Here is a 21,278-nt window from a genome sequence, read left to right as displayed (position 1 = left end):
TCAGTAAGTTTGCAGAAGACACCAAAATTGGAGATGTAGTGGACAGCGAAGAGGGTTACCTCAGATTACAACAGGATCTGGACCAGATGGGCCAATGAGCTGAGAGGTGGGAGATGGAGTTTAATTCAGATAAATGCGAGGTGCCGCATTTGGAGAAAGCAAATCTTAGCAGGACTTCATGGTAAGGTCCTAGGGAGTGTTGCTGAACAAAGAGACCTTGGAGTGCAGGTTCATAGCTCCTTGAAAGTGGAGTCGCAGGTAGATAGGATAGTGAAGAAGGCGTTTGGTATGCTTTCCTTTATTGGTCAGAGTATTGAGTACAGGAGTTGGGAGGTCATGTTGCGGCTGTACAGGACCTTGGTCAGGCCACTGTTGGAATATTGCATGCAATTCTGGTCTCCATCCTATCGGAAAGATGTTGTGAAACTTGAAAGGGTTCAGAAAAGATTTACAAGGATGTTGCCAGGGTTGAAGGATCAGAGCTACAGGGAGAGGCTGAACAGGCTGGGGCTGTTTTCCCTGGAGCGTCGGAGGCTGAGGGGTGACCTTATAGACATTTACAAAATTATGAGGGGCAAGGATAGGATAAATAGACAAAGTCTTTTCCCTGGGGTCGTGGAGTCCAGAACTAATAGGTTTAGGGTGAGAGGGGAAAGATATAAGAGAGACCTAAGGGGCAACTTTTTCACGCAGAGTGTGGCACGTGTACGGAATGAGCTGCCAGAGGAAGTGGTGGAGGCTTGTACAATTGTAACATTTAAGAGGCATTTGGATGGGTATATGAATAGGAAGGGTTTGGAGGGATATGGGCCGGGTGGGACTAGATTGGGTTGGGATATCTGGTCAGCATGGACGGGTTGAACCGAAAGGTCTGTTTCCATGCTGTACATCTCTATGACTCTATGTGTAGACAGGGTGGATAGAGACAAGCTTTTTCCCAGGGTGAAGGATTCAATAACGAGGGGTCACGCTTTCAAGGTGAAAAGTGGAAAGTTTAAGGGGGATGCACGTGGCAAGTACTTCACACAGAGGGTGGTGGGCGTCTGGAACGCGTAGCCAGAAGAGGTGGCAGAGGCAGGCACGGTAGATTCATTTAAGATGCAACTGGACAGATGGATGAGTATGTGGGGAGCATCGAGATACAGATGCTTAGGAATGGGCGACAGGTTTAGATTAGATTACTTACAGATTAGATTATTTAGTGTGGAAACAGGCCTTTCGGCCCAACAAGTCCACACCGACCCACTGAAGCGCCAACCCACCCAAACCCATTCCCCTACACCTAACACTTCGGGCAATTTAGCATGGCCAATCCACCTAACCTGCACATTTTTGGACTGTGGGAGGAAACCAAAGCACCCGGAGGAATCCCATGCAGACACGGGGAGAATGTGCAAACTCCACACAGTCTGTTGCCTGAGGCGGGAATTGAACCCGGGTCTCTGGCGCTGTGAGGCAACAGTGCTAACCACCATGCCCGTTTAGACAGTGGATTTGAAGCAGCTCAGGGTTGGAGGGCCGAAGAGCCTGTTCCTGGGCTGTAAACTTTCTTTGTTCTCTTTGCTCTTTGTATTTGCACCTAATTGTAGCTCCAGCACTAATCTCTATGCCACTCCAATGGTTGCCAGCCTGAAAATGCTGCCCTTAACCCAACTTTGTCTTCCATAAGTTATAGACAGTCCTCTATCCATGCACCAACACCATGAGTGCTTATCTTAAGAATTTGCCTAAACACCTTCTGAAAATCCAAATTTAATACATCCACAGCTTCCACTTTATCTCCCCTGCTTGTTACCTCTTCAAAGAAATCTAATCAATTTGTCAGGCATGATTTCACCTTCATGAAGCCATGCTGACTCTGCTTGATCATATATATTTCTAAATGCTCTATTATATTCTTTGTAAAAGACTCTCGCATTTTCCAATCACAGACACTAAGCTAATTGGCGTATAGTTACCTGTGTTTTTGTGTCTGTTTCTCTTTATTGAATATGGGTATCCCACTGGCAGTTTTCTAAACCTCTGGGTCTTTTCCAGGATCTACAGATTCCGGAAAAGTATGCAATCAGTATATCCAGTTTCTCTGTAGCTGCTTTCTTTAATATCAGAGGATGCATCCCATCAGGTCCAGTCTTTAACTCTGTTATTTTCCATGGTATTTTTCTCTCCTCCTTTTGCTCATTGAATCTGTAGTAATTTTGGAATGCTACTGTGAACTCTGGTAAAAAGTATTCAACTCCTTTGCAATTTTCTGGCTCACCAGTGTTATTTCCCCAGCTTCATTCTCTAAGGGGCTTATGTTCACTTGGCAGCTCTCTTCCTCTTATCCTATAGTGTTCCTAGTTTATTTTTAATTAATCACCCATTTTGCTTCTCGTCGTCATTCAAAGAGCTCTGCCAACTGTACCATGTGATCGTTCCAGGACTTACTAAAGATCACTACATCGTCCAAATAGACTGCACAGTTTATTAACCCAGCCACAACTCTGTTCATGAGTCTTTGGAATGTGACGGACATGTTCCTCATTCCAAAAGGCATCACTTCAAAATGATATAGCCCAGCTGGGGTTACAAATGCAGAAATTTCATTTGCTGTCTCTGATAAAGGTACCTGCCAGTAACCATGTATTAAGTCCAACTTGGCGATGTAACTGGCTTGTCGATACAGTCCTTCAATCTAGGAACCGGCTATGAGTCCGATTCTGTAACAGCACTGACCTTCCGATAATCCACGCCGAATAATCTAAACCTGTCCGGTTTGGGAACTAAGATGATCGGAAAACTCACTTGCACTGACTTGGTTTGATGATCTTCTTGTTGAGTTTGGCCTCCACCTCCATCTGGGCCTGTCTGGTTTTGAGAAGATTAAGCCAATGGGGGTGTTTTATTGGAGCAGTATTCCCTGCATCTATTTCATGTACAGTAGCATCAGTCCACCCCATCTGATTATTACGTATGTCCTTATACTGCAGTAACCAATCTTTCAACTCTGTTCCATGCTTACTAATCTATCTCACTCCTCAAGGACTTCTTCATTTCTTAATCTATTTTGAAGCACCTCAAAATCCATATCATCTGGATTTGATTCTTCACGTTGCAGGCTAGTATCTAACACCTGTTTCTCTAGTTTTTTCTCTCCAGTGTAACACGGTTTCAACATGTTCACATGACATAACCAATACTTTTTTTCGACCTGGCATCTTTATTAAATAGTTCACCTGACTCAACTTTTTTCTCAATTTGATAGGAACCATCAAACTGGGATCACCTATCATTGATAATAGTACTAACACGTTATCCCCTTGGGAAAACATGTGAGTCTGAGAGTTATTATTTGCCACCTGCTTCATTCTACACTTTCCCCTCTTTAGGTGCTGTTTAGCTAACTCACCTACTCAATTTAATCTCTCCCTCACCTCCGATACATAATCTAATTGTGAGATCTCTCACTTTGCTGCTGTCAATTTTTCTTTAATTAATTTCAAAGGGCCTCTCACTTCATGACCGAACATTAACTCTAAGGGAGTGAACTGAGGAATTCGTTTGGGGTTTCTCTAATGGCAAACAATACCAATGGGATACCTTTATCCCAATCATATGGGTAATCCTGATAGTATGATCTTAACATGGACTTCAAGGTCTGATGCTACCTTTCTAAAGCTCCCTGGGATTCAGGATGATACACACTGGATTTAAAGTGCTGTATACCTAAGCTATCCATAACCTCCTTAAACAGCCCAGCAGTAAAATTTGATCCTTGGTCCAACTGAATCTCTCTGGGTAGCCCATACCATGTGAAGAAAGCTACATACGCCTTTACTCTCTTTTTTGCTTTGATACTCTGTAATGGAATTGCCTCCAGAAATCTGGTAGACACATCCGTTAGGGTTAACAAGTACTGGTTTTCCCCTTTTAGTTCTCGGGAGGGAACCTACACAATCAATTATAATTCGCGTGAAACATTCTTTAACAGTGGGAATTGGTAACAAAGGTGCTGGTTTTTTCACGTCCTGTGGCTTCCTACCATTTGGCATGTATGGCACATATGGCAAAAGTTAACATTCCTGACCAAAATTTGAGCATTGCAGACCAAAAGAAATGTTTTTGTACCTTAGCCCAAGTCTTTCGTAACCCTAGGTGACCTCCTACAGGTAGTTCATGTGCTACCCGTAACGCTTCCCCTCTGTATGCTACTGGTAACACAATCTGGTGCACTTCGGTCCATTTCTCCTCTGCACTAACCTGCTGTGGTCTCCATTTCTATCTGAGGATTCTATCTTTAAGATAATAACCCTCCAAAATATTCCCTGTCTTCTTTTGGAGTACGCATCCACATATTAGATTAGATTACATTACAGTGTGGAAACAGGCCCTTCGGCCCAACAAGTCCACACCGACCCGCCGAAGCGCAACCCACCCATACCCCTACATTTACCCCTTACCTAACACTACGGGCAATTTAGCATGGCCAATTCACCTAACCTGCACATCTTTGGACTGTGGGAGGAAACCGGAGCACCCGGAGGAAACCCACGCAGACACGGGGAGAACGTGCAAACTCCACATAGTCGGGAAAGGTGGGAATTGAACCCGGGTCTCTGGCGCTGTGAGGCAGCAGTGCTAACCACTGTGCCACCGTGCCGCCCCGTGCCGCCCCAAAGATATATATCTTTTATCATCTTGACTTGCTGTTGCAGGTCTCTTAGCTTTTCAGGACTAAACATTTCTGTCTGACCCTCTGCCTGTTCAGGTTTTTCCTGCACCATTACATCAAACAGGGTTTCTGCTAACTGAATCTCAACTCCTTCATCTTTCTCTTTACCTTTCCCTTTGTTCTGTGACTTATAATAGTGGGATCTGGTTACCACATAGTCTGGGAAAATACCAGGATATTTCTGTTTTAACTCCTCGGTTTCTTGGTCTTCCTTGGGCTTCTCCACAACATGGGGTGTCACTCCCACCTTGGACCCTGCCAAATCATTCCCAAGAACAAAATGAATTCCTGGAAATGACACTCTGTCAATCACTCCCACTGTAACTTTCCCAGTCTTAAGTTAGCACTCCAACCTGATCTTACATAGGGGAATGCTAAATTTCTCTCCCTCTATCCCACAAATTACCACACTCTTGGGTAACAGATCAGAAAGAGTGCATATTTGCTCATCCCATACAATCAGTGACTGGTTAGATCTTGTATCTCTCAAAATTATATCTTCTTGCCCTTCTCCCCTTGATCTTTCTGAGTAATCTTTACCTACAGAGGTGAATTCTTTGTAGAGATCAGGTACTTGACTCCATACCCAACCCCTGCCTAGGCTGTGCACATTGGGTCTCCTTTACTGCATTCACTAATGCCACTGACTTAGTTTCTTTTACCACATCTTTTCCCACAGCATCTTTCTTTAACGACCAGCACTGAATGCTATCCTATACTAACAATGAATTTATGGTGGTCAGTTGGGTTTGCAGTGATGTGCACTTATATATATTAATACACAGGACAAACTCCTTACAAAAAAAAATACATCTGCTGTACCTGTAGGTGATAGTCATTGTCTGGTTCATTTCTCAGAACAATACCTGACAAATTAGATCTACTTGCCAAACAATCAGTTCTCTCCACTCATTCAATTTAATTGCGGTTTTCCTTTTACTTTGGTATTTCTTGTGAATTATTTCATGAGTGCAAAATGAAAAGCTTCAACATAATGTTATATATTCAGCAATAACTAAGTTGAACCAAAAACCTATTGCTATCCATTTGAAAGTTACTATTAAATCTGCTACCACCATCTTTTCACACAGCAAATTTACGATCACAACAATTTGTTGTATAATTCTTTTTATCTTCATCTCCGCCTCTGTTTCTTTCATCAATTACCTTAAATCTCTACCTCTTGTTGCTGCTCCTCCTACCACTGGGAACAATATCTTCTTATCCCAGAAGGAGAGAATAGTAAGACTAGTGAAAGATACATACATGTCTAATTTGTCTTTGAGACTTCAAAACAGAATTCCAGCATGACCAGTATTTTCATTACCAAATATAACTACTTTTCTACTGGTAGTACAGTGAGCTGGACAATCGTTCAAGGTATTGGGAGTATTTGATTACATGGTGTACACTCAGTGGTTAGCACTGCTGCCTCACAGCACCAGGGTCCCAGGTTCAATTCCAGCCTTGTGTGGAGTCTGTGTGGAGTTTGCACAATCTCCCCGTGTCTGTGTGGGTTTCCTCCGAGTGCTCCGGTTTCCTCCCACAGTCCAAAGATATGCAGGTCAGGTGAATTGGCCATGCTAAATTGCCCGTAGTTAGTCAAAGGGAAATGGGTCTGGGTGGGTTACTCTTCGGAGGGTCGGTGTGGACTTGTTGGGCCGAGGGGCCTTTTTCCACACTGTAGGGAATCTAATATAATTTCACAGTAATTACATTCAGGAAGAGAAATAAAGCTGAAATCGAAAGCTTTCATGACAAATCACCCTTACAACCCCATGGCAGCTTTTTCAGTTGGTTCTTGTAGAAATTTAAATAAAATTTCAGATCTTTTTTGTTTACATTATAAAAGCAACACTGTTTATGTACTAAAATTTAATATGATGAAGACAGAAGTACAAACTTTCGTCAGTGGAGATAAAGTGGGAAGAACTGCAATCTCCAGTACGTTACCACCTATTAAAAGCTCAACACAGAAGACAGATGTTTGCAGGGGAACAAGCCTGTCTACTGCTTTCTTCTCTGCATTACTGAACAGTGTCATTAAAATTTAATTTAATTCCCAGGACCTGGATTAGCACTGCACTTGGACATCACATATGAGCTGCAGAAGTTCATTCATCCCCTTGAAGGAAATTCTCAATTCAATTAAATAATGGCTAATTTATGCCTCAAATTATTGCCCTACTTTGCTGCATATTCAGTAATAGTCTCATAATACATTATTTATACAGCATTAATCTTAAAAACGCCCTAAATATGACCCCACATTGAACCAGGATTTGTTGGAACGTGTAGTGCATGGTAGTGGTTAAGAAGAACACCATTCCTCCTGAACTCCACGGAAATTTGACTGTGATAATTTTCACTTTCACTAAGCCCAATCTCAGTCTCCAGAATTAACTCAGTTTCTTACAGAATAACCTTTCAGACTCACATGGTTAACCGCATCCACATTTATGTCAGCTTCAATCAGCAGCTCAGCCACCTTCACCAAACCGTGACATGCTGCATAATGCAGAGCAGTCATATTCTTCTGCAGGAAGAAATACAAAATGGGTTTAAAATCTTCAAAAGGAAAGTTTATGATCATGTTTAATATTCAAGATAGCAATGCCACAGATTGGACAGATGAATCTTGCAAAGAATGGATGTAACATCTATTGCTTTCAACATTTGCAAAAGATGACAATGCTGGTCACTTACAAACGCTACTCAAAAGAAAACATAATTGATACTGACAGCACAGGTCAAATAACTTTGTTTTATGAATGCATCAACCAAAGCAAATTTAAACAGTGGAAAGGATGGCATAAAAAGCTAATTAACTGTTGAATCACAATCTGCGACCCACAGAGCGCCATTTCACGTACTCAATTAGTTGCAGATATAATGATCCTTTCCAAGGAGGGTGAATTATCTTTACAGCAGCCATGCAGTCATTTCTGAAGTAACTCCAAACAGGCCTTGTTGGCACTCTTGCCAACACCTTCATTTTGGAAACCCCTGGATAACCTTGGTGGTGTTCAGCTGAGACCCCGACAAGGTCTGTGGGAAACTAGGGAAGTGATGGCTGAACCTCTTGCTGAGATATTTGTATCAATAGCCACAGATGGGGCACCAGAAGACAGGAGGTTGGCTAAACCAGTCTTAGTGGTGCCACTATATAAGAAAGGGAAAGGCTAGTGAACTGTAGATCAGTGAGCCTGACATCAGTGGTGGACAAGTTGTTGAAGGGAATCATGAGGGACAGGATTTAGATTAGATTAGATTACTTAGTGTGGAAACAGGCCCTTCGGCCCAACAAGTCCACACCGACCCTCTGAAAAGCAACCCACCCAGACCCACTCCCCTACATTTACCCCTTCACCTAACACTATGGGCAATTTAGCATGGCCAATTCACCTAAGCTGCACAGTTTTGGACTGTGGGAGGAAACCGGAGCACCCGGGGGAAACCCACGCAGACATGGGGAGAATGTGCAAACTCAGTTGCCTGAGGCGGGAATTGAACCCGGGTCTCTGGCGCTGTGAGGTAGCAGTGCTAACCACTGTGCCACCGTGCCGCCCAGACTTACATGTATTCAGAAAGAAAAGGAATGATTAGGGGTAGTCAACATGGCTTTGTGTATGGGAAATCATGTCTCACTAACTTGACAGAGTTCTTCGAAGAAGTAACAAAGAGGATTGACGAAGGCAGAGTAGTGGACGTGACCTATATGGACTTCAGGAAGGCATTCAACAAGATTCCACAATTTAGACTGGTTAGCAAGGTAAGATCACACAGAATACAGGGAGAACTAGCCATTTGAAGGCAAAACTGGCTTGAAGGTAGGAGACGGGGATGGTGGTGGAGGGTTGTTTTTCAGGGTGGAGGCCTGTGGCTAATGGTGTGCCACAAAGATCGGTGCTGGGTCCACTGCTTTTTGCCATTTATATAAATGATTTGAATGTGAACACAGGATGTATGATTAGCACATTCGCAGATGACATCTAAATTGGAGGTGTAGTGGACAGGGAAGAAGGTTACCTCAGAATACAACAGGACATTGATCAAATGGGCCAACAGGCCAAGGATGGCAGATGGAGTTTAATTTAGATAAACGTGAGGTGCTGTATTTTGGAAAGACAAATCAGGGCAGAACTTATACACTTAAGAGTAAGTCTTGGGGAGTGTTGCTAAACAAAGAGACCTTGGAGTGCAGATTAATAGTTCCTTGAAAGTGGAGTCACAGGTAGATAGGATTGTGAAGAAGGTGTTTGGTTTGCTTTCCTTAATTGATCAGAACATTGAGTATAGGAGCTCAGAGGCCATGTTATAGTTGTACAGGACATTGGTAAGACCTATTTTGGAATACTGTAAACAATTCTGGTCTCCCCGCTATAGGAAGGATGTTGTGAAACCTGAACGGGGTTAAGAAAAGATTTACAAAGATGTTGACAGGGTTAGTGGGTTTGAACTAGAGGGAGAGGCTGAATAGGCTGGGGCTATTTTCCCTGGAGTGTTGGAGGCTGAGAGGTAACCTTATAGAGGTTCATACAATCATGAGGGGCACAGTTAAGGTCAATAGACAAGATCTTTACCCCAAGGTGGGGTCGTCCAAAACTAGAGGGCAAAGGTTTAAGGGCAGTGAAATGGCAGCAGGAGTACCAATATCGTCCACAAGCCTCCTCTAAGTGAGAGAGACAATTTAATTCAGAGGATGACGTTTGGTGCCAAAACTATATGAATGGCCCTATATGGGTATGAGGCAAAGTTGATGTGACTCACAAAGTTCGGGTAGGTGATACAGTCCTGAATAAACATATGGGTCACCTGAAAGCTATTACTTTGCAAATAGGGCAGGAACAAAACAAATCTGGCCCCTCAGAACAGCCAGAAGGCCTGTCAGAAATTATGGGTTCTCCCCTTCCAGCTAGTGTTAAGGAAACCCCAGAGCATGAGATGGATACAGCCTCGAGATCATTACCACTGGAAAAAGAGGCGGAAACTCTCCCGAGACATTCTAGACACAAGAAATGGGCTACAATCTGGTAAATGCTTCCCGTGTCACAGTTCGAATCAGTGGAACCAGACCTGGAGTGAAAATGTAACAAGCAATTCTACGTGAAAAAGATCCGGCTCAGGGGGGGAAAGATGGTTGTGGAATGTAGTGATTGGAACCAGCTCGATCTTGTTGACTGCGAGGTCCTTGATTAGGGTTGTTAACCTGGACCAAACAGGAAAGCCTTGACTACCAATATAATCAGGAGATCACCCGATGCAGAGCAGAACGGAAAGGTCAGAGGATCTCCTGATGGATTTGCTCCTGGGCCTGGCCAGGCTGGCTGGCTATTAACATGTCCAGGCAGGGGATTGTTTCTGACTACTGCCTGCCCCTCTATCACACTTACATTTGAGCCCAGGTGTCCAGGAGCATGCGGTGTGCATTCTAGATACCTTGAGGGAGAGGTGAGCACGGACAGAGTTATTTATTTCCCCTCACTTTTTCTTCCATGTAAATATTGCCCCTACCAGGGCTCTGCATGTCACAGGTTCCCTGCCAACATCAATGTTTTTCCTGGTGGTGAAATCTACACAACTGGGGTTTTTCACTGTGACCTATACCCTCACACACGCACATGACACAGGTGCTGGGGAGAATAAACACTACTCCTGTCTGCAACAACAATATGGCAGTCTGTGGTATGGCAGTAGTGTAGGGGTATAAAGGATTTAAAAAAAAAAGAAAAAAACTCCCAGGAGATTAGCATCTCCTCAGTTAAGAAAAAAGAAAAAAATATAACCAGGAGATTCAGAATCTCTTCAGTTCAGGCAATTGATACCAAGTTGGCTACATAAAGGGCAGCACGGTGGCTCAGTGGTAAGCACTGTTGCCTCACAGCATCAGGGACCCAGATTCGATTCCAGCTTCGGGCGACTGTCTGTGTGAAGTTTGCAGTCACAGTGCATTGTTATCTACGTGGGTTTCCTCTGCGTGCTCCGGTTTCCTCTCACAATTCAAAAATGTGCAGATTAGGTGAATTGGCCATGCTAAATTGCCAACAGTGTTCAGGGATGCGAAGGTTAGGTGCATTAGTCAGGGATAAATATAGGGTAGGGGAATGGACTTGGAGGGTTGGTGTGGACTTGTTGGGCTGAAGGGCCTGTTCCACACTGTAGGGATTCTAATTCCAATTCTAATTCTAATTTTAAAAATATAAGCATGAGATTAGAATCGCCTCAGAAAAAGGAACCAGGGGATTTAGAATCTCAGTTCAGTGGACAGATTCCAATCTGGGGTAATACAGGGTGATTTAGTGATGGGATACCAGATTCCATGAAACTATTTCAGTTAGCCTAATGAAATTGGAGTTAAGGTAAAGTACTCAAAAAAAATTTTGTTCCCGTTCGCTGATGGCTCAAGGACTCAAAAAGTCACCACAGCCCTCCCAGATAAAAGGGCTGCTCTCTTCTTAGAGGGTGATGATTTAACCTGAAGGTCACCGTTCTTCAGGTAAGGGAAGAAGTCGTGAAGGAAGTACCTTCATGAATGGCAGTGTAGGAACTGACCCCATGTTGTTGGCAACACTGCATCGCAAACCAGCTGTGCAACCAACTGAGCTAACTAAACTCAAGTTCAAGCACTGGGAACATATATTAGTGTTTTTGGGCAAATTACACAGTGGGTGGGTGGATTGGCGGTGGGGGGGGTGAGGTTGTATGAGGCAGACCAATTACACAACAAGTCGCAATGACCCAACTCCCCCTAATTATCTTTTTGACCATGCAGGCCTCCGAGGTCCATGCTCTGGATCAACGCCTCGAACTGTATGTCAATGCTGTGATTGACACACCGACAGCAATCAGCAATCAGCATACTCGCAACCGAAGGATCCCAGGTTTCATATGAGAACTAAGGGGCCAGGAAAGTTCAAGGTACAGGAAGACAGGTATTTCTGATTTTTGACAACAGGCGTGCTCCATAATACTGCAGCAAAACTTTAAGTTTTACTCACATTTGTTTGGGCATTTACATCACAGGCATCATTCAGAAGAACTTTCACACAGCTGGAATGTCCTTCTTCAGCTGCTAAATGCAATGCAGTCTCACCTTCCTGTAAACAGATAGAACACTGACAATCTCAAGAGTGACAAATGCAGAAAATTCAATCATATTTTAAGTTGCAAATAAATTGCCTGTCTCATGGTAACAACAATGTTTAGAAATGTCACATTGGACACATTTATAAAATTTTGCTGCAATTTTATATTGACTGTAGGAGCTTTTTTAAATTAATTCATGCGAAGTAGGCATCACTGATGGCTAGTATTTATTGCCTGTCCCTGGTTGCCCTTGAGAAAATGGTGGTGAGCTGCCTTCTTGAAACTCTGCAATTCATGCACTGTGGGTTGACCCACTACCAGGTGAGGAAATTCCAGGATTTTGACACAGCAACGGTGAAAGAACAATGATATATTTCCAAGTCAGAATGGTCAGTGGCTTGGAAGGGAACTTGCAAATGATTGTGTTCTGATGAATCTGTCATCCTTGTCCTTCTAGATGGAAGTAATCATGGGCTTGGAAGGGGCTGTGTAAGGATCTTTGGTGAATTTCTACAGATAGCATACACTACTGCTACTCAGCATAAGTGGTGGAGGGAGTGGATATGGTGCCAATCAAGCGGGTTGCTCTGTCCTGATAGATGGCAAGCTTTTTGAGTGATGTAAGAGCCGCACCCATTCAGCCAAGTGGGGAATATTATATCACACTCATGATATATGGTGGACAAGCTTTGGGGGAGTCAGGAGATGAATTACTTGATGCAGTATTTCTCACCTCTGACTTGCTCTTGTAACCACTGTGCTTATGTGGCACTTCCAATTGAATTTATGGTCAAGGATATTGATGGTGGGGGATTCAGTAATGGTATCACTATTGAATGTCAAGGGATAGTAGTTAGATTGTCTACTGTTGGAGATGGTCATTGTCTGGCATTTATATGGTGCTAATGTTACTTGCCACTTGTCAGCCCAAGCCTGGGTATTGTCCAGATCTTTTGCACCGAACACGAACTGCTTCAATATCTGAGGAGTCGTAAATGGTGCTGAATATTGTGCAATCATCAGCAAACACCCTACTTCTGACCTTATGGTGGAGGGAAAATCATTGATGAAGTAGCTAAAGATGGTTGGGCCAAGGACACTACCCTGATGAACACTTGCAGAGATGTCCATGAGCTGAAATGACTGACTTCCAACAACCACAATCATGTTCCTTTGTGCCAGTGTTCACTCCAACCAGCGGAGAGTTTGCTGTGATACGCATTAATTCCAATTTTGCAAGGGCCTCTTGATGCCACATTCAGTTGAATTTCACCTCACGTCTGGAATTCAGCTCTTTTGTCCATGTTTGAACTGAGGTTGTAATGAGGTCAGGAACTTCATGGCCCTGGTGGAACTCAACTAAGTATCAGTAACAGGTTATTGCTGAGCAGCTAATGCTTGCTGAAATTATCCATCGCTTTACTGAGGCAGACTGATGGGATGACAATTAGCTGAGTTGCTTTTTGTGTACAAGGCATATCTGGGCAATTTTCCACGTTGTCAGGTAAACACCAGTGGTGTAGAACGTAGATCATAGAACATTACAGCATAGTACAGACCCTTCGGCTCTCGATGTTGCATCGCCCAGTGAAACCAATCTGAAAGCCATCTAATCTACACTATCCCGTTCTATTTCATATGCCTATCCAATGACCATTTAAATTCCCATAAAGTGGCGAGTCTACAATTGTTGCACGCAGTGCGTTCCATGCTCCTACTATTCTCTAAGTAAAGGACTGTGTAACTGTACTAGAACAGCTTGGCTAGGGGAGCAGCAAGTTCTGGAGCACAAGTCTTCTGTACTATTGCTGGAATGTTGTTGGGGTCCATAACCTTTGGTCTGTCCAGTTTCTCTAACCATTTCTTCATTTCACATGGAATAAGTTGAACTGGCTGAAGACTGATATTTGTGATGCTGGGGACCACTGGAGAAGGTTGCATTGATTATTCACACGGCACTTCTGGCTGCAGATTACTGACAATATTTCAGCCTTATCTTTTGCACTTGAGGATGGGGATATTTGTGGAGCTTATTCCTCCAGTAAGTTGTTTAATTGTCCACCACCATCATGACTGGATGTGACCGGATGGCACAGCTTAGATTTGATCTGTTGGTTGTGGGATCACTGAGCTCTGTCTATCACTTATTGTTTATACTATTTAGCTTACAAGTAGTACTGTTTAGTATTTTTACCAGGTTAACACCTTATATTTAGGTATGCATAATGCTGCTTATTTAGTGCTTAAATAAATGCCTTTCAGCACCTCAGTTGAAAACATGCCGACAGCCTGAATTCATATGTAGGAAGCACAGAAATTGCAGAGTACAAGGTGTGCATCTGGCTGTATTTGTTTGCACTGAAATAGGAGCTAGCCATTCAATCCCTCATATCGGTCTTTAAACCATTCAAAAGTTACTCTGAATAAGCTTTCTTTGTTCCAAATTGGGCGATCTCTCAATTCTCCACATTAAACAATCTAGATGGGATAGGTGGCACAGAGGCAAACTATTTGGCCTGAGTAATCTCCATTGGAGTAAATTTTATGCCATAGTATTGTTGAAGTCTGTGTCTAGGGATATCCTAATATCTTAATGGAATTCATGGAAACACCCAGTAGATTGATTCCCTTTGAGCTAATGACAGGGAGGACGTTGAGATTTAGAGTGGACATCATGATCAGTAGCAATGAAATAGAATTTATAAGAGAGAGTTAAATCATTTGAGAGAGAGTTTTGCAAGCAGCTGCATGGAGTGACTCAAGAGGTTTAGGAGAAGATCATACATGACATGACAATAGAGGTAAGAACAGAACGGACTGAGGTACCCAGATTAGAAATAAAGTGATGACGAAGCTGACACGTGAATAAAGAGCTTTTGCCTGAAGTTTGTAGCACATTATGAGGTAATAATGATTAGATCATAAGGTTATAAAACCATAAGGCATAGGAGCAGAAGCAAGCCATTCAGCTCATCAATTGAATCCACCATTCAATGAGATCATGGCTGATGTGATCTTCCAACCTTACAGAGTCCTCCTTACTAACATCTGAAGGCTAGTGACAAAATTAGGACAGCTGTCTCACAGACTAGTCATGCTACATAGTCATACTCATGGACTGATACCTTAAACACAACATCTCAAAAACCATCACCCCATCCCTGAGTATGTCTGTGCCACCAAGAGGACCCACACAAAGGAAGCGGTGGCACAATGGTAAGCTATCGTGAAGGAAGCACCCTTGGAGTCCTTAACACTGACTCTGGTGTCCATGATGTGTCATGGCATCAGGTCAAACATGGTATAGGAAACATCCAGCTGATGACCTTGTGACTTTCTCCTCTTGCTCTCAACAAAACCATACTCCACCATGTTGAGAGAAACTCAGTGTGACAATGGTGCAAAACACACTCTAGATTGGGGTTTTATAACACCAAGAGTAGTTTGCCAGCAGCTTGTCTGATCAAGCTGGTCAGGTCCTCAAGGACATAGGTGTTAGACGGTCTGCAGTGAGTGGTGAGGGCAACAACAAACAAAAACATAAATCTAAACTCATCCTCATCAATCCACCTGCTGCAGATGCATCTTTCCACTACATATCAAGAGGAGTAACTTTATGAACATACAGCCCTGTCTGCACATTGAGAATACCTCACATTGTGTTGTGTGGCATTTCACCATGCTAAATGGGACAAATTACAAACAGACTAGCAAATCAAAGCTGAGCATCCAGGAGGTGCTGTTAGCCATCAGCCAAATCTAAATTGTACTCCAACACAATCTGGAACCTTCTGGTCTGCAATCTGCCACTACCATCAAGATAAGGGATCAACCCTGGTTCAATGAAAATAACATGTAAGGAGCAGCACCAGGCATACCAAAAAGTGTCAACTTGGTGAGGCTAAAAAAAAGAGAACTACTTGCATTCCAAACAGAAGAAGCAGCATATACTAGACAGGGTTAAGTGATTCCACAATAAACGGAACAGATCTACATTCTGCAGTCCTGCCAGATTAAGTCGTGAAATTAGTGGACAATTAAATAAGGCCCTGGAGAAGGAATGGGGAGTCTAGCACATACTGCAACAGATAATGGTGAAAGATTTCCAACAATTTTCAGCCAAAAATGCTGAGTGGATCATCCATCTCAGCATCTTCCAGGTTTCCCTAGCATCACAAATGCCAGTCTTCAGGCAATACGACTGTTAAGACTTGAGCTCCAGATTTTGTAACATCCTTAGCCAAGATGTTCCAGTAAAGCTTCAACACTGGCATCTACCTTACAACGTGGAAAACTGTGCAGGTATGTCCTGTACACAAAAAGCAGGACAAATCCAACCTGGCCAATTAGAAACACAGAAAAGTAGAAATTAGGAGCAGAAGTTGTCCAACGGAATCCTCAAGCTGGCTCCACCACTCATTGTAATCATGGTTGATCATCAAGTTCAATACCCTAATCCTACCCTTCCCCCATATTCCTCGATCCCTTTAGCCAGAAAAGCTATACCTAAATCCTCTCGAAAAGTCAATACTTTGGCCTCAACCATTTCCTGAGCTGGTGGATTCCACAGGCTTACCATTGAAGAAATATATCCTCCAACATAATAAAAAATAGAATAGTATAGCACAGGGTTTCAATGACAGAGTTTATTGCACAAGGAAATACCAGAGCTCTGGGGAGAGAAAGACACCAACACAGTGGTCAGCTGCAAGTCTTCTCTCAATCCGGAACACATGTTAAGAAACTTTTATACATCCTGTGATACAATAGGTCAGTGATGAGATTATTGCCTCTGTAACATGGTTTGTTTATGGCAATCATTGCAGAATCTTTGATAATTTTGATACAGTATTTGTCAGTTCCAGCACAGCCTTTGTTAATTTCCACATGGTCATTGTCAGTTTCAGTGTAGACATTGTCAGTGTCTGCACGGAAATCCATTGCTGCAGTAACGGGCGTTAATCACTCTTCTGAAGGAGGACGATTACTGCACCCCTGGCTATTAGCATTGTGTACTGAGTCTGTACCAAGCTGTTAGCATTACAAAAAGAGGTGTTGCCTGGATCCAGACACTTCGGCAGGCAATGTTCGTTACTCATGTGTACTCTCTCCCCTATCTGCCTTAAATTAATCAACTGGGTTGTGAGTGCATTGTGCTGGCAGTCTGGTGGCCCCAGGCAGTGTCTGTATCTACTCTGCTGTTTCTCTCCATATTGTGATCCAGTGGCCATCTTGTATGTCAAGTTGGCCAACTGATGCTTCAGCAGCCATCTTGTGTGTCCATGTGCCTAGTATCACCCTGCCCCATGCCATCTCCCTCTTCACTCCCCCCTTTGTGGTCAAGGAGGAGATTTCAGAGATCACCCGCAAACCACCCAACTTAAATGTAGAGGTAGGTCATCTCTAGGAGCTACCCCTTCCAGGAGTTATGATGGAGTGCTAATTTCACTGGGGGCTCTTCCATGGTGACACTCGCTGCTGGTACAGTTCTTATTAATAGCGCTTCACAGCCAAGCTTTAAACATCCGAGGCCCATGCAGAATACCAGCTTGAGTGCAAAGAGGAAAACTATCCCGTATGCCAAATAGGGTTCCTAAGATTTACCTAGCAACCAATTTAGCCAGCTGTCTGTAATTGTGATTCCCTGTCGAAAACTGTCTAGCTGGTCTCAGATATTCTTGATGGCTTCTGTAATATTATAAGAGGCATCAATAACATGGGTAATACAACTGCCACCAATAATTGTACAAACTCCCCCTTGCTGTGCTAATTGATAATCCACTGCATAACATGTCTGCTGTGTATAGAGTCTGAGTTCAGCTAGCTCTGTGTTAATTGCTTCCCGAGCTTTCGAGGTACTCATGCCTAGGATAGTCAGGCCACATACAAGATAATTTCGGTTTTCAGCACTGACGACTCCTGCTGTGCCCCCCAAAGATAGAGATCTCAGAAATCCATATCCCACTGATGACCCCTAAGTGGTCGCGGCCTGCCAGTCAGCACAGAATTCCTGACACATGGAGCGGGTCAATATACTTCTCCGAATATGTCCCCTGCTGGGGCATGATACAGTAAGGGGCACAATTGTCCCGACTGCAAACAGTTTTGGGAAGTCTGGGATATCTGTGTAAGTGCCCTTCAATAGGAAAGCAAATCCGCCGCTCGGTAACAGACCTCCTGTCCTTCTTGTGATATAATAGGCCAGTGATGAGATTATTGTCTCTGTAACATGGTTTGTTTATGGCAATCATTGCAGAATCATTAATAGTTTCGATACAATCTTCGTCAGTTTCAGCGCAGCCTTTGTCAGTTTCAATATCTGCACGGAAATCCATTGCTGTAGTAATGGGTGCTAATCGCTCTTCCTAAGGAGAACAATTACTGCAGCCCTGGTTATTAGCATTTCATATTGAGTCTGTATCAAGTTGTTAGCCTTTCAATAAGAGGTGTTGACTGGACCCAGACACTACACCAGGCAGTGTTCACTACTCACATTCATTTTCTCCCCCACCTGCCTTAAACTAATCAACTGGGTTATGAGTGCATTGTGCTAGTATTCTGGTGCCTCCAGGCAGTGTCAGTATCTGCTCTGCTGTTTCTCTCCATATTGTGATCCAGCGGCCACCTTATGTGTCAAGTTGGCCAACTGATGGCTCAGCAGCCATTTTGTGTGTCCACATGCCTAGTATCATCCTTCCCCGTGCCACCTCCCTCTTCACTACAATCAGGTTACCCTCAGTCTGCCATTCTAGCAAAAACAATCTAAGTTTGTCCAACTTCTATTTATAGTTAATAAATCCAATCCAGGCAACATCCTGAAAGATCTCTTTTGAATCCTCACCAAAGCCTCCGCATCGTTCCTATTGTGTGGCAACTTGAACAGATCACACTACACCAAATGTTTGAGGAGAAAGTGAGGTCTGCAGATGCTGGAGATCAGAGCTGAAAATGTGTTGCTGGAAATGCGCAGGTCAGGCAGCATCCAAGGAACAGGAGAATCGATGTTTCGGGCATAAGCCCTTCTTCAGGAATGAGCTCATTCCTGAAGAAGAGCTTATGCCTGAAACGTCGATTCTCCTGTTCCCTGGATGCTGCCTGACCTGCTGCGCTTTTCCAGCAACACATTTTCAGCCCTACTCCAAATGTTGCCTAAAGTTTTATACAGCTGCAACATGACTTAGCAATTTTTATACTCCAAACGATGAAGTATACCATACACCTTCTTACAACCTCATCCACTGTGTTGCCATTTTCAAGGAGCTTGGACTTGCACCCAAGATCTTTCCGTACATCAATGTTCATAAGTTAGCGAGTTTTGAGATTTGTAGCTCAGGTTGAGGTTCTGGATTTATGTTTGCTCACTGAGCTGGAAGCTTTATTTTCAGACATTTCGTCACCATACTAGGTAACATCTTCAGTGAGCCTCCGAAAGAAGTACTTGTGGTGTAGCCCGCTTTCTGTTTATATGTTTGAGTTTCCTATGGTCAGTGGTGTCATTTCCTGTGGTGACATTATTTCCTATGGTGATGTCATTCGTTGTTCTTTTTTTTCAGGGGGTGGTAAATGGGATCCAAGTAATGTGTTTATTGATAGATTCCAGTTGGAATACCATGCTTCCAGGAATTCGCATGCGTGTCTCTGTTTGGCTTAACCGAGGATGGATGTGTTGTCCCAGTCAAAGTGGTGTCCTTCCTCATCCATATGTAAGGATTCGAGTGAGAGTGTGTCATGTAGTTTTTTGGCTAGAGAGTGTGTTGCTGAAAAAGCACCGCAGGTCAGGCAGCATCTGTAGATCTCACTTTGTCCTAGTTTGTGGCTAGTTGATGACATGACCCACTCTGATCGATTCGACAAAATTCTGAAGGAGGAGGGTGAGCAGCAAAGTGATTCATTTTGGAAGGTGGAATTTGAATGCTGAATACAGGGTTAAAGACAGGATTCTTGGCAGTATGGAGGAACAGCGGAATCTTGGAGTCCACGTACATAGATCCTGCAAAGTTGCCACCCAAGTTGACAGGGTTGATAAGAAAGCATATGGTGTGTTGGCTTTCATTAACAGGGGGATTGAGTTTAAGAGCCACGAGATTTTGCTGCAACTCTATAAAATCCTGGTTAGACCACACTTGGAATAGTGTTTCCAGTTCTGGTCGTCTCATTATAGGAAGGATGTAGATATTTCAGAGAGGGTGCAGAGGAGATTTACCAGTATGCTACTTGGATTGGAGGGCTTGTCCTATGAAGAGAGGTTGAGTGAGCTGGGGCTTTTCACACTGGAGAGAAAAAGGAAGAGAGGTGACTTGATAGAGGTGTACTTAATGAGAGGCATAGATAGACAGCCAAAGACTTTTCCCCAGGCAGAATTGGCTGTCACAAGGGGTCATGATTTTAAGGTGATTGGAGGATGGTGTAGGGGAGATGTCAGAGGTAGGTTCTTTACGCAGAGAGTAGTGAATGCATGGAATGCACTGCCAGCAATGGTCATAGACTCTGAGACATTAGAGACATTAAGTGACTGCTGGACAAGCATATGGATAGCGGTAAATTGAGGGGTGTGTAGGTTAGGTTGATGTTCGATTAAGATAAATGCTCAGCACAACATCCTGGGCTGAAGGGCCTGTACTTTTATTTTCATAGAATCCTTAAAGTGTGGAAAAAGGCCACTTGGCCCAACAAGTCCACACCGACCCATTCTCCTATGCGATTACTCTACATTTAGATAATAGACAATAGGTGCAGGAGTAGGCCATTCTGCCCTTCGAGCCTGCACCGCCATTCAATACGATCATGGCTGATCATTCCTAATCAGTATCCTCTTCCTGCCTTATCTCCATAACCCTTGATTCCACTATCTTTGAGAGCTCTATCCAACTCTTTCTTAAATGAATCCAGTGACTGGGCCTCCACTGCCCTCTGGGGCAGAGCATTCCACACAGCCACCACTCTCTGGGTGAAGAAGTTTCTCCTCATCTCTGTCCTAAATGGTCTACCCTGTATTTTTAAGCTGTGTCCTCTGGTGCCCATCAACGGAGTGTCCAATCCTTTCATAATCTTATATGTCTCAATCAGATTCCCTCTCAGTCTTCTAAACTCAGGGTATACAAGCCCAGTCGCTCCAATCTATCAGCGTTAGGTAATCCCGCCATTCCAGGAATTGACCTCGTGAACCTACGCTGCACTCCCTCAATAGCCAGAATGTCTTTCCTCAAATTTGGAGACCAGAACTGCACACAGTACTCCAGGTGTGGTCTCACCAGGGCCCTGTATAGCTGCAGAAGCACCTCTTTGCTTCTACACTCAATTCCTCTTGTTATGAAGGTCAGCATGCTATTAGCCTTCTTCACCACCTGCTGTACCTATATGCTTATCTTCATTGACTGGTGTACAAGAACACCCAGATCTCTCTGTACTGCCCCTTGACCTAAATTGATTCCATTTAGGTAGTAATCTGCCTTCCTGTTCTTGCCACCAAAGTGAATAA

The 21,278-nt window shown here is 43.5% G+C and overlaps 1 protein-coding gene across 9 annotated transcripts in view; it reads right to left on the bottom strand.

Moving 5' to 3' along the window:
* Positions 1 to 21,278, bottom strand: part of ankdd1a (ankyrin repeat and death domain containing 1A) — a 294,535-nt gene that overhangs the window by 159,423 nt on the left and 113,834 nt on the right. For all 9 annotated transcript variants that reach the window (XR_006309520.1, XM_043677683.1, XM_043677682.1 and 6 more), the window contains 2 exons: positions 11,713 to 11,811; positions 7,152 to 7,250 (listed from right to left, as the gene is read on the bottom strand). Coding sequence is in view for 8 of the 9 variants with exons in the window: in XM_043677683.1 (XP_043533618.1) it covers positions 7,152 to 7,250; positions 11,713 to 11,811 (198 nt within the window). In the remaining variant the exon portion in view is untranslated. The remainder of the gene's footprint in view (positions 1 to 7,151; positions 7,251 to 11,712; positions 11,812 to 21,278) is intronic.

The sequence above is a fragment of the Chiloscyllium plagiosum genome, chromosome 36 (assembly GCF_004010195.1).
Source record: "Chiloscyllium plagiosum isolate BGI_BamShark_2017 chromosome 36, ASM401019v2, whole genome shotgun sequence".
NCBI lineage: Eukaryota > Metazoa > Chordata > Chondrichthyes > Orectolobiformes > Hemiscylliidae > Chiloscyllium > Chiloscyllium plagiosum.
The sequence above is the reverse complement of the archived record's forward strand: the minus strand, read 5'-3'. Positions and strand labels throughout refer to the sequence as shown.